Raw genomic sequence first — 13,208 nt, forward strand, 5'->3', positions numbered from 1 at the left:
ATCTTTCATATACATATTAAGAATACTAATTCAAGAACATACTGTCAATCATTTATTTCAGAATGATTGGGTTTTCATAACTATTATACATGTAACGTTTATACGCTTTTTATGAGTCATTTGATACAGGTTGTTTAATTTATTTAAACAATATAGTTAAAGTCCTGACATTATAACCAGAATCTCCAGCCGGAGATCGAAACAATGTGTGTATACGCCTACGAGTGACATTTGTTATCATCAGCTTTCAGCGCACTCATAGCGTTGGGTCAGGCCATCTATTCAGTATGGTTATAATAACTCATTAAAAAGATATTAACAATACGGTAATGTATAATTAACTAAACATAAGTACATTTTCAAAGTACTAGTTTACAAGATACATTAACAGGATTACATTTCGGTTTACAATAACAGCTGGTGGAACCAGGCACACTCACAGTTACAAGTTTTACATAAAGGAATACAAATACAAAACATTGGTTTTACAAACAGAACGGTTTTATGAGATTAAAACTACTTTACATATACAGCAGAAAATATAGGATTTTCTGGAACAATTTACATATTCAAGAAACGGAAACATACTTTCAAACATAAATACTTATGCACTCACTCAACTTTATGTTGATACTCTCTTTTCAAATTACTTGTATTCTCAGGGAATCGGTAGACAGGTACTCCCCAAGCTTTTGAGAATATGGAGCTATTTTGAGTCTTGTCTTCTTCTTTTGTATAACTATTTGGTTTCAATATACAATGATGAAACACATGTAAATACTTATACTTTTTATATACAATGGTTGTTTGTACTCTGATTACTATATTACATGTGTTGTGATACTACAAATGAAGTCATCCATCCCCGGACATTTCCGCCGTCTGATTTGGGGGTGTGACACATCACAACCCCTTAAAATATGCACCATTGATGAAAATTTGAATTTTCAAATATTGAAACATACCATTTCAGTTTGCAGTCGTTTCGTAATCACTGATCCACCCTTCAATTTTGCATAAATTGAAATAGAATCCATTGGAATTACGACCAGGATTGTCTTTGAAAGTTAAGTTACTTGGAACTAAACAAATCTAAATAAGAGTTCATATAATCATGGGAATTGTGAATAGAATCATAAACCAGACTTTGTAGAATATTGGCACAAGTTGGTATTACTCGTAACCTCGAGGATTCTAGTGCAAAAGTGTTCCAAAGAATGAGATAGAATCGAGAATAACAAAAAATAGAAATTTTGTGATACCAAAAGTATTTGATATGAAAGTAGTATAATCCCGGACAAAAATTCTCTTTCTTCACAGTCAAGAGAGACTAAGAAGTGTTTGCATTGTTTCCTGTTGAATTACAATCATCACATTGTTAAGAAGTTACGAAGGGTTCTTTTCATGGGCTAAATGGATAGTGTCGTTTCCGAACGTATTTACAACTCAAAATAAGTGTAGTGATATGAACAAAAACCTTTGATTGATCAATGTAATCGAATTCAAGTAACTTTGGAAAGGTTTATCCAACAAAAGATCAAAGTTCACCATTGAAATATATAAATGACCATGCAAAAATCTCAAAACTCCGATTTGAGTAAGAGATGAGTGGATCGTAGTATCAGTTGATTTAAGTCTTATGGGAAGAACTATGTCGGGTAGAAACACAATACATAACGAATTCACAACTAGAAGATACAATGGGGCTTAAAGACAACATTCAACAAAATGCTTCTAAGGACACCTAACTAGTTAATGACATAGCGAAACTGAAAAATGTTTCCTGTCAATTCAAAGTTTCATACTAGAATTCGTAAACGAATTCACCATCATTTCATTGTGGCTTAGAAAAGGAGCCATACGTTGGGTTTGTATGTACCCAAGACGTCGTCAGTTTCCAAGATTGGTTAAAAGAACCAAGTACCTCTGCTATGAAATAGTGACCAAGCAGAGATCATTAAACTCCAAAATGAGTAGAGAAAGGTAGTTCGATGACTTTGTGGTTTTGGTCCATATTCTGTTAACTTTAACTGGTTGATTGTTCATTTTTTTTAAATGACAATTTTACACTCAGTGACCATTTTGTAGTCTTGTCTTTTTACCAAACTACAATAACCATTTTTGCATACCATCTTTTAAATTTTATTGAATTATATATTAATACATATTATTTTTAATATATAATATTTATATATTAATAAATATTATTTTATTAGATTATTAATCACTTTAGTTAAAAAAAATTAACTCCTTTTTTTATCCAATTTTTTATTGGAGTATTATATATTAATAAATATTATTTTATTGGATTATTAATTTCTTTTAGTTAATTATTTTTCTAATTTATTTTTTGTTGGTGATGTGATATTGGACCTCCGGGAAGATTTGACTGGTTTGCTTAGGAGGATTTTGGTGGAGATCTACAATCACAACAAAGAACAAGGCCGTCAGCCGTTCTCCAAGAGGAGGTCCCGGGAGAGCGCTCCGACGATCAAGTTAGTTCCTCAGAGAAGGGATGGAATGTTTGGTGGTAATTTTAGAGAGTTAGGGTTCCGATCCCCTTACCATTGGAGGCGCGTGTCCTTTTATAGTGAGTACCTGGGAACGGACCCCACTCATAGGGATAAGGATGTCAGACCCTGATTATCACACCCCCAAACCGGAACGGCGAAAACGTTTGGGGGCGGAGGACGTCATGTACAGTATCATAACAATGAGTAATAGTAAAACAAGCAACAACATCCATAGTATTGAAAATATAGTTATTACATTGGTGTTCTTAGTATTGATTGTATGACACCAAAATGTATAGCAAAAATAAAAGACAAGTCTTGAATAAGCTTCGTCTTCTCAAAAACCTGTTTGAGTGTACCTGTCTACTGTTTCCCTAAGAATACAAGTTATTTTGAAAAGAGAGTATCAACATTTAAGTTGGTGAGTTCATAAGCATTTAGTATTAGAAATATGACTTTGTTTCATGAAAATGTTAGTGTGTTTCTCCAGAAAATCCAATATTTTCTATAATAAATGAAATGTAGCCTTAGGCCTTAAGACCAAAATGTTTGTATGTTATTGTACTCTGAAGTAGTATAAGTGTATGCTTTCCATTAAATGTATGTTTTCTTTACTAGAAAATAATGTATTGTACTTGTATGAACTCTGTTGTGTATTAGTACTGGAAAATAATGATAGGTAGTTCTATTATTTAAAATAAAACCACTGAAGTAATGTTTGTTTTGTAAACCAAAACGTTTAATTAATGTTTAATGTGAGTGAGATTATAACCATACTGAACTGACTAGTGGCCTACACGACGTTCTTCAGGCGTCGGAATGTTATGACATTTGTCACCCCTAGACCTGTCGGTCCAACTGTAGTTAACAGTCGAAATGCGCGATTGTCAGTCCAGTAGAGATCTATACACAAATTCACGCTCTCCCTCCAGGAGACTCTGGTTATAAAATAGGACTTTTAGCATGTACTCTAGTAGGTACCATGAAGTAGTGGCTCACATTGTAGTATTAACTTGTTTACGTATAGTGTGTGTTTGTTTTCTTGTTCTTGTAAATGAATAGTATATTTGTAGTGAAAAGTAATGTATGCTTATGTAATGATTCAAGTAATGTACCTTTGGACTTAGAAAATAGTGTGAATTGATTTCAAACTATACCTATTATAGTTTACATGTTGTTATGTTTGTATTGAAATGATTCAAGGAAATATACCCCTTTTGCTCGACATGTTACAAAAGGGTTAGTAATTGTTATTGAAATAAGTTTTATATTTATATATATATATATATATATATATATATATATATATGTTGCATATATAATTGTAATTTAAAAGACCGTCGGACCAACATTCCTATCGTAAGCCCACAACCAAACAAGGAACAAGATTTAAGACAGGGACACTGGTACTAAGCCTGTTAAATCATAATTATATATATATATATATATATATATATATATATATATATATAGTTTGATAAAAATAATAGCTTAAGTAGTTGAAAAGCAGTTTAAAATGTTTGATAAGTTTATAAAAACATTAAATATCTTGAAATGATTTGTAACCGTATTTAAGTATTAACACAAATACTTTGTGTTTGACTTGTATTCTCCCCCTTAAAGCATTTGAAAATGGTAAAACATAGGGGTATGAACTCACCTTATGTGAGTGTTCGAATGAAGATACGGTATAGTAGAGTTAATTCTACAAGTTACAACTCGCAATAATAACCGAATCCTAATAGCATTTCACGCAATATATACATATAATTAGTGAAAATAGTGGTAAATATGTTATGGAATATCCTAAAATGTAAGAATCACTTACAAATAGGAGTATTAGAATTGAACCGTAAGGGTGATAGGTGTTTTCGGCCCCCTATGCGTTTTCGGTCACTTGATGATTCAAGTGGTGTTCTTGGTGAAACCAAGAATATCAAGGTGTTTTCGGTTGAAGTTAAGGAGATTGGATAATGATTTCCAAAAGGTATGATGAACACGTTGCGGTCAGGAGGGAGTTTGCGGCCGAAAGGGTTTGCGGTCCGAGCAAGTGGCATTTGCGAGGGTTTTCGGTCCGAAGGCTTAGAAGTTGCGAGATTTTCTCGGTTTCTAATATAATTGACTTTTTGATTTAAAATCCTTTTATGCTAAGACTAAATACCCATAACTAGCTATAAAATTTTATTTAATCAACTTGTTTCTAATCATTTGACCATTGGTTGACTTTTACAAGTTTGAAAATAACGGGCTGTCAAACTGATCGGGAAAGAGACGCTGATTGGCGGATCATACATTTGTCCCCTGTCTAAGCCGTGATTGGCTTAGCCATGATAATTATGTGTGCACCTGTACTGGAGTTAGCAGGTGACGGTTTGTCGTCTGTTGACTTTCCCGCATATGTGCCAGGCCGGATTCCGTTCATCGAGGGATGTCCCGATCCGGGCTGGACTAAGTGTTGGGAAGGTGGCGGGCTTGGCAATGCAGCTTGCGCCCTTGGTATTTATGGTGTGCCTGGGAGGCGCGATATCAAGTCTCCCTAGTCTTATTTGTAGCGATGTAGGCGTGCTTAGTTGCAACGGATGTGACTAGTCTTAAGTGACGTGTCCCGCTATGCTTGGTCGCTGTCTTTTCGGATGCACGTTGCAGCGGTTTCCAGCCGTGGCATCAGCCACCATCATTAGGGTTTTCGAATTTCCTGCCCTTCTATGTTTTTATAGGCTTTGCCTCTTCATCTTTCCTCGTTCTTGTTCTTTCTCCCATTATTTCTCTTGTTCTCTCTCTACATCTACTTTTTGTTTTGTCATGGATTCTCAGATCAACGTTGCTCCTACCCCCGATCAGTTTGCTGCTCTCCGGGAGAAATACAGCTTTCACCCGGAAGATGGTGTGACCTTTCCTGGGGAGTGTGCAAACTTCATCAATACATCAGAGGGCAAGGTTCCCATTTATGTAAAACACTTCGATGCCGGGTACTTTCTTCCGATGTTCAATTTCTTCTGAGAAGTTCTTCATCATCATAAGGTTCACATCAATCAGTTGGTTCCTAATGGAGTAAACAAGGTGGTTGCATTCGAGATTCTTTGTCGGGCTCATGGAATCAACCCCGACATGCGGGTCTTCCACCATTTTTTCTGTTTTGTCGCTGCTTCTTCCGGTGAGAGTTATACGTTCGCCGTTTGGAAACACAATCATGTTATTGTGGTGGACCAGAAGAATTCTCTGAAGAACTGGGCGAGTCTTTACTCTGATAAGGAACAAATAGCTAGGGTTTTGTAATCTTCTCAAGTGGTGACTGATGATTTTTTGGGGTATGTACTTGCTGGTGCCGGGATGAGTACTTGGTGGCGACTCTGTAGCTAGATGCCAGAGTTTTATGTCATGGTGAAAGGTATTTGGCTATTCTTATTTAGTGTTTTTCTATCTCCTTCTCTTTCTCCTCTTCTTCACTCCTTTTTTTAATGGACCTACTTCTTGCAGGTATGGAGAAAAGGGTTGATTTCTCAACGTGTTGGCTAAGAAATGGGTTGGTAGTCTCCGGTTTCGTGAGGTGGATCTTATTGATAGGGTGTTACTGTCTTTTGCTCTTCAGAATGAAGTGTTTATTTCCCGGGTTGTGGTTGTTCAGAATGCTAAGCGGTGAAGGGCTGTGGTGCAGCCTTCTCGATCTACTTCGACTGATCCTGTTGGTATGGATGGAGCTGTGGAGTCTTTTAGGAAGAGAGTTGAGGAGGAGGAGTTCGTGGAGGATAACAAAGAATTGATTATTCCCGTGGTGAACAGGCGTAAAGCTGCTTGGCAAAGTGTGAGTAGTATTGACATTGAGGAGCTTGCACCGCTAAAATTGGTGTAATTGACATCAATTTTGTAACTTGATTGACCTGTTACATAAAAAAATTATTTTAATGATCATTTCGGGACAAAACCAAAAGTTTATTGTGCTATAATGTTATTTTTCCATATTATATATAGTGGAGTTGTAAAAAAATTTCATTAACCACCGATAATTAAGTTATATGATTTGGTCGTATAATATAAATTTGATTTGCTACGAACTTACCCGTAAAAACTAAAAACTTATACGAAGAATAATTTTTTTTTGTTGTAAGCTAAATTTTAAATAATAAGCATATTTATTTTAGAATAAAAAAAATTATATCCTAAGATGTAATTTCAAACATGTATAGACTTAATTTTACACCTAAATAGAGTAATATTATATTCTAGCCACCATACATTTACATGTTATTCTCCCTCTTCCTTGCTTTGCTTTTCACGCGAAACGCACAGAGCGACACAAATACCCTCCTTTCGTCTCTCTCATCTTGTTTTTCTTACTTGGCCTCGATAACTGGCCCTGTCGTCTCCTCTTTTCTTGAGAAAAAAACTTTTTCTTTACCACATATACTCATATCTACATATCTAAATTCTATATCTTTTATGTCTTACCCCCTCTTCCCTTTCGCCCTGTCTCTATCAAGAAAAAAATAGTGTGTGTGTGTGAGTGTGTGTGGGTGTGGGAATATCCGGACTACATTTTTGACTCTCAACTGTTTGCCCCTGTGGTTTCTTGAAATTAGGGTTCTTGAAAGTTTTTCGTCCATGAATCTCTCGTATTTCTCGGCGCCATTGTCTTTGCATGTCATTTTATGATCTGGGTAAATCGCTCCTCACCCCATTTTTAAAAATTCGACCCGATTTCTGATCTGGGGTTCACTTCCTTTGTGCTTTACCGTTTTTCAAGAACACACCCTTTTGAGGATAATGGAAAAGCTTGATGCTTTGAATCTTGATGAGCTTAGAGTGTTTGAATTGGGGGTGTATAGGGAGTGTGGTTTAGCTCATGATGGGTTGTGATTCTTTTTTTTTAATTATTTAAAGGGGTTTGTGGTTGAGAAATTGAAATCTAGGGTTTTTGAAGAAAAAATGGGGGTGGGTCCTGATTCTATTAAAACTAGGGTTTTGAATGTGGATAAATTGAAGGAAAGCAAGAAGAAAGAAGACGAGGTTACTGAAACAGGGTGTTGGATTAAGTTCAGATTCTTTGGAAGATGCATATCTTCAAGGTCTAAAGTTGAGAGCTCTATTAGCGGCAGTAGCACTCAATATGGTAATTTTTCAAGACTCAAATTCAGTAATTTAATTCATTGCTGAATATTTGCATAATTGAATCTTTGTTAGCTTTAATTTCTTGTCGTTGTGGTGTATTTGTGTTTATGTTAATGAAATCTTGCATTTGCTTCTAGGTAGATTGTCTTTCGTACTCTCCTTCTTTTGAAGTTTTCATTCATTAAAATGCAATTTTAAGTTTGTAAACTCTTTTCAATATGTAGATTTGGATAAACATATTATTATTTTGTACTAAATATTTGCATAATTGAATCTTTGTTAGCTTTAATTCCTTGTGGATATAGTCTTATACTCTTATTGTGCATATGTGGTTATGTTAATGGTATCTTTCAAATTTCGATGGTTTCCATTTTTGAAGTTTTTATTTGTTAAAATGAAATTTTAAGTTGGTGTTATATGATTTTTTCAAGGGTCAAAATGAATGTTTTGGTACTAGTTGCAACAAAAGAGAGTGTCAAATGGTAGATCAAATCACTTATATAGTATTTAAAATTAAAAATAAGAACACCATCAAAAGTGATTCTTACACCTTCAAGTAGCAAAAGCATATCCATACACTATCACCATTGATGTTTTTAATCATATCCGATTATTCAATATCACATAACCACTTTCAAAATGGCTTAGTGCCCAAAAATAGAAATACATTTCTCGATGGGGAACAAAATTAAAGGGAAAGTGTCTCTATTGTGGTATGACCAAAAAGGAAAGATTGCTTCTCACTTTTGAATTTTGTTTGATTTTGACGCGTATTTTGGTTTCTTTTTTAAGTAGAAACACATGTTTCATGTTTCGATTGTTTCTTTGACCATTTCAAAACGTATTACTAACAAACATATCATGTTCCCTACGACAATAAAAAGAAATAGTAACATGTTTTCCACACGAGTTCTAGTATTTTCAAAAATCGGTAAAAAAAAAACTACACGAAATAGCAACAAATTTTACTCTTTTACTATAATGTACTTTTTTTTTTCTCACATTTTTTTTATCGTTCACATGTAATCCCATAGTAACAAATACTTACATTTCTTTACACATAATAACAACCAACACACTAATTTACTATTCCTTGCCTATAATAGCAACTTACTTTACTCTTTTTTCCAATTTAGACAATGCGCTTTATGTTTTTACTCATAATACCAAAATACTTGCACTTCTTTATTTATAATATTAACATACTTGTATTTTGTATACCTATAACAACACTATGTAAAGCTATAATAGCAACATACGTAGGTTTCTTTACACATAATAAGAAGGAATTTACAATTCCTTACCTATCATAGCAACATGCTTATATTTCTTACCAATAATAGCAATATATTGATTCTATTGGTAAAAAAAAGCGTATGTATGTTGCATATATTAAACTCTTAAATAATTGCATGATTCTTCTTCTTCTTTTTGAATATGGCATACATGTAAGTGGAAATAACCGATTGAATTCTTATTTATTTATTTATTTATTTTTTTAATGTGAAACAGCGGAAAGTAAATCAACAAATGACACAAGTACAGATCAACCGGTTGTTCCATGTGCATCATCTTCAACAACTAGCAATGAGGAAAGCAATACATCGACTTTGAACATAACAGAAGAACTTAAAATTGCTTCTCAACTTAGAAAGTTTAATTTCAGTGAACTTAAATCTGCAACAAGGAATTTTAGGCCTGAGAGTTTACTTGGTGAGGGTGGATTTGGTTGTGTTTTTAAAGGATGGATCAATGAGAATGGAACTGCTCCGGTCAAACCGGGCACCGGTTTGACCGTAGCGGTCAAGACCCTTAACCATGATGGTCTACAAGGTCACAAAGAATGGCTCGTATGTAATTCTAACCCTACTTTTTAAATTATATTGTTAGCTTATGGAAAGTAGAGGTGGAGAAATGGATCAAAATGGGTTTGGGTCAAATGGGTCGGTTTGACCCGTTAAGTTTATGGGTTTTTCCTGTTTGACCCTTTGGAGATGAAATATAGGGATAATTAATAACAAAAATGAACAAAATTGGTGGTCTCGTTTTAATAAATTGACCACTTTTTTACCCTTTATTTCACAATGGGTCGACTTGGTGAGTCCAAAAAGTTAGAAAATTTACTTTTTAATAAATGCTGACAAAAGATTGCAATTTTTTTTTTGCGCAATGACATCATTAATTCGCAAAATATGAACAGGTAATAAAATTGCTAGATATAAATTTTTTTACGAGTAAATTACAAATTTGGTCACTCATTTGCAAATTTGGTCCAATTTTTGAAATCTTCCCGAAGTTGTCTTTAAGTTTGCATTTCATGGTGAATTTAGTCTCTTACAATGAAATGCAAGTCTTAAACTGGACCAAACTTGTGAGTTTGAGTAAAGCGCAAGGACCAAATCCACAACAGCATGCAAACTTAAAGATAACATCGTGAACCAAACTTGCAAATTGAATAAAGTACATGGACCAAATTTGTAATTTACTCTTTGTATAAGGTTTTCCATGGGGGGTAGGTTCATAAAGCAATTTGGAATTCACAACTAACCAATTGTGAAATTTGTGGTCATTTTGTTAAATGTTCAAAATATTGATCAAATTGTTAAATATAAAGAAGCATATGATGGTCATTTTTGTGATTATCCCTAAAGTATTATTACAAATTGATATGAAACTATGTGCTGCATGTTATTTAATGATAACATGGTTGACTTTTTTTTGTATATTCTTTTTTGGGTTGTGATAGGCGGAAGTTAACTTTCTTGGAGACCTCCTACATCCAAATTTGGTTAAATTAATTGGTTATTGCATTGAGGATGACCAAAGGCTGCTTGTTTATGAGTTTATGCCACGTGGAAGCTTGGAAAATCATTTGTTCAGAAGTATGTTGTTTTTTATTATTCTATGTTGTAGTTCTTTCTATTAATAGAAAGTCTTAAACATTTTCTTGAATTTTATAGGGTCGTTGCCACTTCCATGGGCAATGAGGATGAAAATCGCACTTGGTGCTGCAAAGGGTCTTGCTTTTCTTCACGAGGAAGCAGAAAGACCCGTTATTTATCGTGATTTTAAAACATCAAATATTTTACTCGATGCGGTTTGTGGCTCTTTAAATTCCTAACTACACCTTTTATGATTAATTTCTATAACAAGGATGAGAAGGACATTTACGTCTTCTTGCACAGACAAGAAATTGTTATGACATAAGTCACCTTTTTGGATGTGACAAGACAAAAATCCACCTTTTTTGATTTTGTTCCATTGACATTAGTATTCTAGCGAGGATGAGGAGGGCATTTATGTCTTTTTGCACTTGTACTGACAATGAATTTGTAGGAATCTAGAGTTGTTGTCCCACCACCTTTTTGGGCGGGGGACAAAAAGACAAAAAAAGCCCACCTTTTTAGGTGGGAGTGAGATAGAAAACAAAAATTTGCAGTTTTTGTCCCATTGACATCAGGCACACAGTATTATCAGTATCAGTCTAATGCACACCAAACACAGTACAACAATAGTCTTATTGTGACTGTCATGACTTATTTTCAGGACTATAATGCAAAACTTTCCGATTTTGGACTTGCGAAAGACGGTCCGGAAGGCGATAAGACCCACGTGTCGACTCGTGTGATGGGTACATATGGTTATGCTGCCCCTGAGTATGTCATGACGGGTGCGTTCTTTCTTTTTCCTTCAAGGGTTATTAGCAAGAAATAGCAACCTACTTTTATTGATTTTGTTTATTATATATCATCATAATTTGAATTCATCCTATTTATAGTAATGTCAACCAAATACAAAACAATTTTCACCGCTAGAATTGGGGAGTCTTTTCAAAGTATAAATCTCCTAATAAAAAAAATATTGAAATTAGAATGCTATATTTAGGTAAAGTACAATGCCTATATAAGAAAAAGAAAGAAAGTGCAATGCGGAAATAGATTTTCAAAGTATCATGTTCTGATAAGAAGAAAATTGAAAGTACAATGGTATGATACACAAATTAAGGAAGGTATATTTCTATTTTAGATTTTTCACAGTATAATTTCCTAATAAGAAAACTGAAAGTAGAATGTTATAGTTAGCATGCTATATAATACAATGTTATAATACACAAATAAATGAAAGTATGTTGCTACTTTAGATTATTCAAAGTATAATGTCCTAATAAGAAGAAAATTGAAAGTATAATGTCCTAATAAGAAGAAAATTGAAAGTATAATGTCCTAATCAAATTAAAACAAAAATATGATGCTACATAATAATAATACACAAATAAACAAAAGTACGTTGCTATTTTTGAATTTTGAAAGTTCAATATCCTAATAAGAAGAAATTGAAAGCACAACGCTACAATTAGATAAAATTTTCATTTTACTCTACCCAAACAAGAAAAAAAATTCTTACTTTCCAAAGTTCAAGGGTAGAAAGGTCATTTCAGTTGTATTCTTTTCCCAACCCCAACTTACAATTCACAACCCGATGTAACAAATTTCAGGACATTTAACATCAAAGAGCGACGTGTACAGTTTTGGGGTGGTTTTACTGGAAATGATAACGGGTCGAAGATCCATGGATAAAAACCGACCCAACGGAGAACACAACCTCGTGGAGTGGGCCCGCCCTTATTTAGGAGAAAGAAGACGGTTCTACCGGTTAATCGATCCGCGACTCGAAGGAAGATTCTCGATACGCGGAGCACAGAAGGCGGCGCAGTTGGCGACGTTGTGTCTGAGCCGCGACCCGAAAGCGAGACCGCTGATGAGCGAAGTTCATGAAGCGCTGAAACCGCTCCCGAATTTGAAAGATATGGCGTGTTCGTCTCCGTATTTTCAGGCGATGCAATCGGAAAGGACTGGAAGTCGGAATGGAAATGGGAATGGGAATGGAATTGGGAATGGTGGGGAGAAAGGGCAGGGGGGTAGGAGTTTGTCGATTTCAAACTCGCCGTATCATCAGCATCAAACTTATCGATCTCCGAAACCTGGAAGATAGGTGTTCGTGATGTGGCGAATCTGTGAAATTTTCTGGTTTTGATGGATTGATTGTTGGTGGTTTTGTTTGTGTTTGTTTTGATCAAAGTTATATGTTCTTGTTTGAATTTTCAATGTTGAAATTGAAAGCGCGCATTTTGAAAGATATCCAAAAATCTTTATTTGAGCGTATTTTTTTCTTCTGTTTATTTACGTGTAGTTTTCTTATAAGCCGTATAGATGGCAATATGGACAGGTAGTTAACGAGTTAAAATCTTAAATGTGTGTAAATTATTTGGACAAGTTGAGCGTAAAACATTGGAATTGGAGAATCTTGCAAACAATACTTATTAGTTTTTCAAGTTAATTATAATTCAAAAATAATAATAAATCTTTTTTAATTATATTTTTTTAAATAAAATATTTAAATTTACAGTTTTTTGTTTAAGCTAAAAGTTCATTGCCAAATATTTCCTAAGTTATATATATGTAATTTATGTATGTTGAAAATGGTATTTATTTTTTAAACGATAAATTTAATCATACTCCTTAATTATTCATAATTCCATTTGTAAAAAGTGACACTTGAATCATCAAATCTAAAAAAGAGAGCACACAC

The 13,208-nt window shown here is 34.1% G+C and overlaps 1 protein-coding gene across 1 annotated transcript; it reads left to right on the plus strand.

The window, feature by feature from the left end:
• Nucleotides 1-6,775: 6,775 nt before the first annotated feature.
• On the plus strand, nucleotides 6,776-12,781 carry LOC145109422 (serine/threonine-protein kinase PBL34-like). Its single transcript, XM_079046567.1, has 6 exons — nucleotides 6,776-7,620; nucleotides 9,132-9,469; nucleotides 10,366-10,501; nucleotides 10,580-10,716; nucleotides 11,166-11,289; nucleotides 12,115-12,781. Exons 1-6 carry the CDS (start codon nucleotides 7,437-7,439, stop codon nucleotides 12,609-12,611), a joined length of 1,416 nt encoding a protein of 471 aa, XP_078902693.1. The 5' UTR covers nucleotides 6,776-7,436; the 3' UTR covers nucleotides 12,612-12,781.
• Nucleotides 12,782-13,208: the final 427 nt, after the last annotated feature.

This window comes from Lactuca virosa, chromosome 4 (genome assembly GCF_052849685.1).
Source record: "Lactuca virosa cultivar CGN04683 chromosome 4, Lactuca_virosa_CGN04683_v6, whole genome shotgun sequence".
Lineage (NCBI taxonomy): Eukaryota > Viridiplantae > Streptophyta > Magnoliopsida > Asterales > Asteraceae > Lactuca > Lactuca virosa.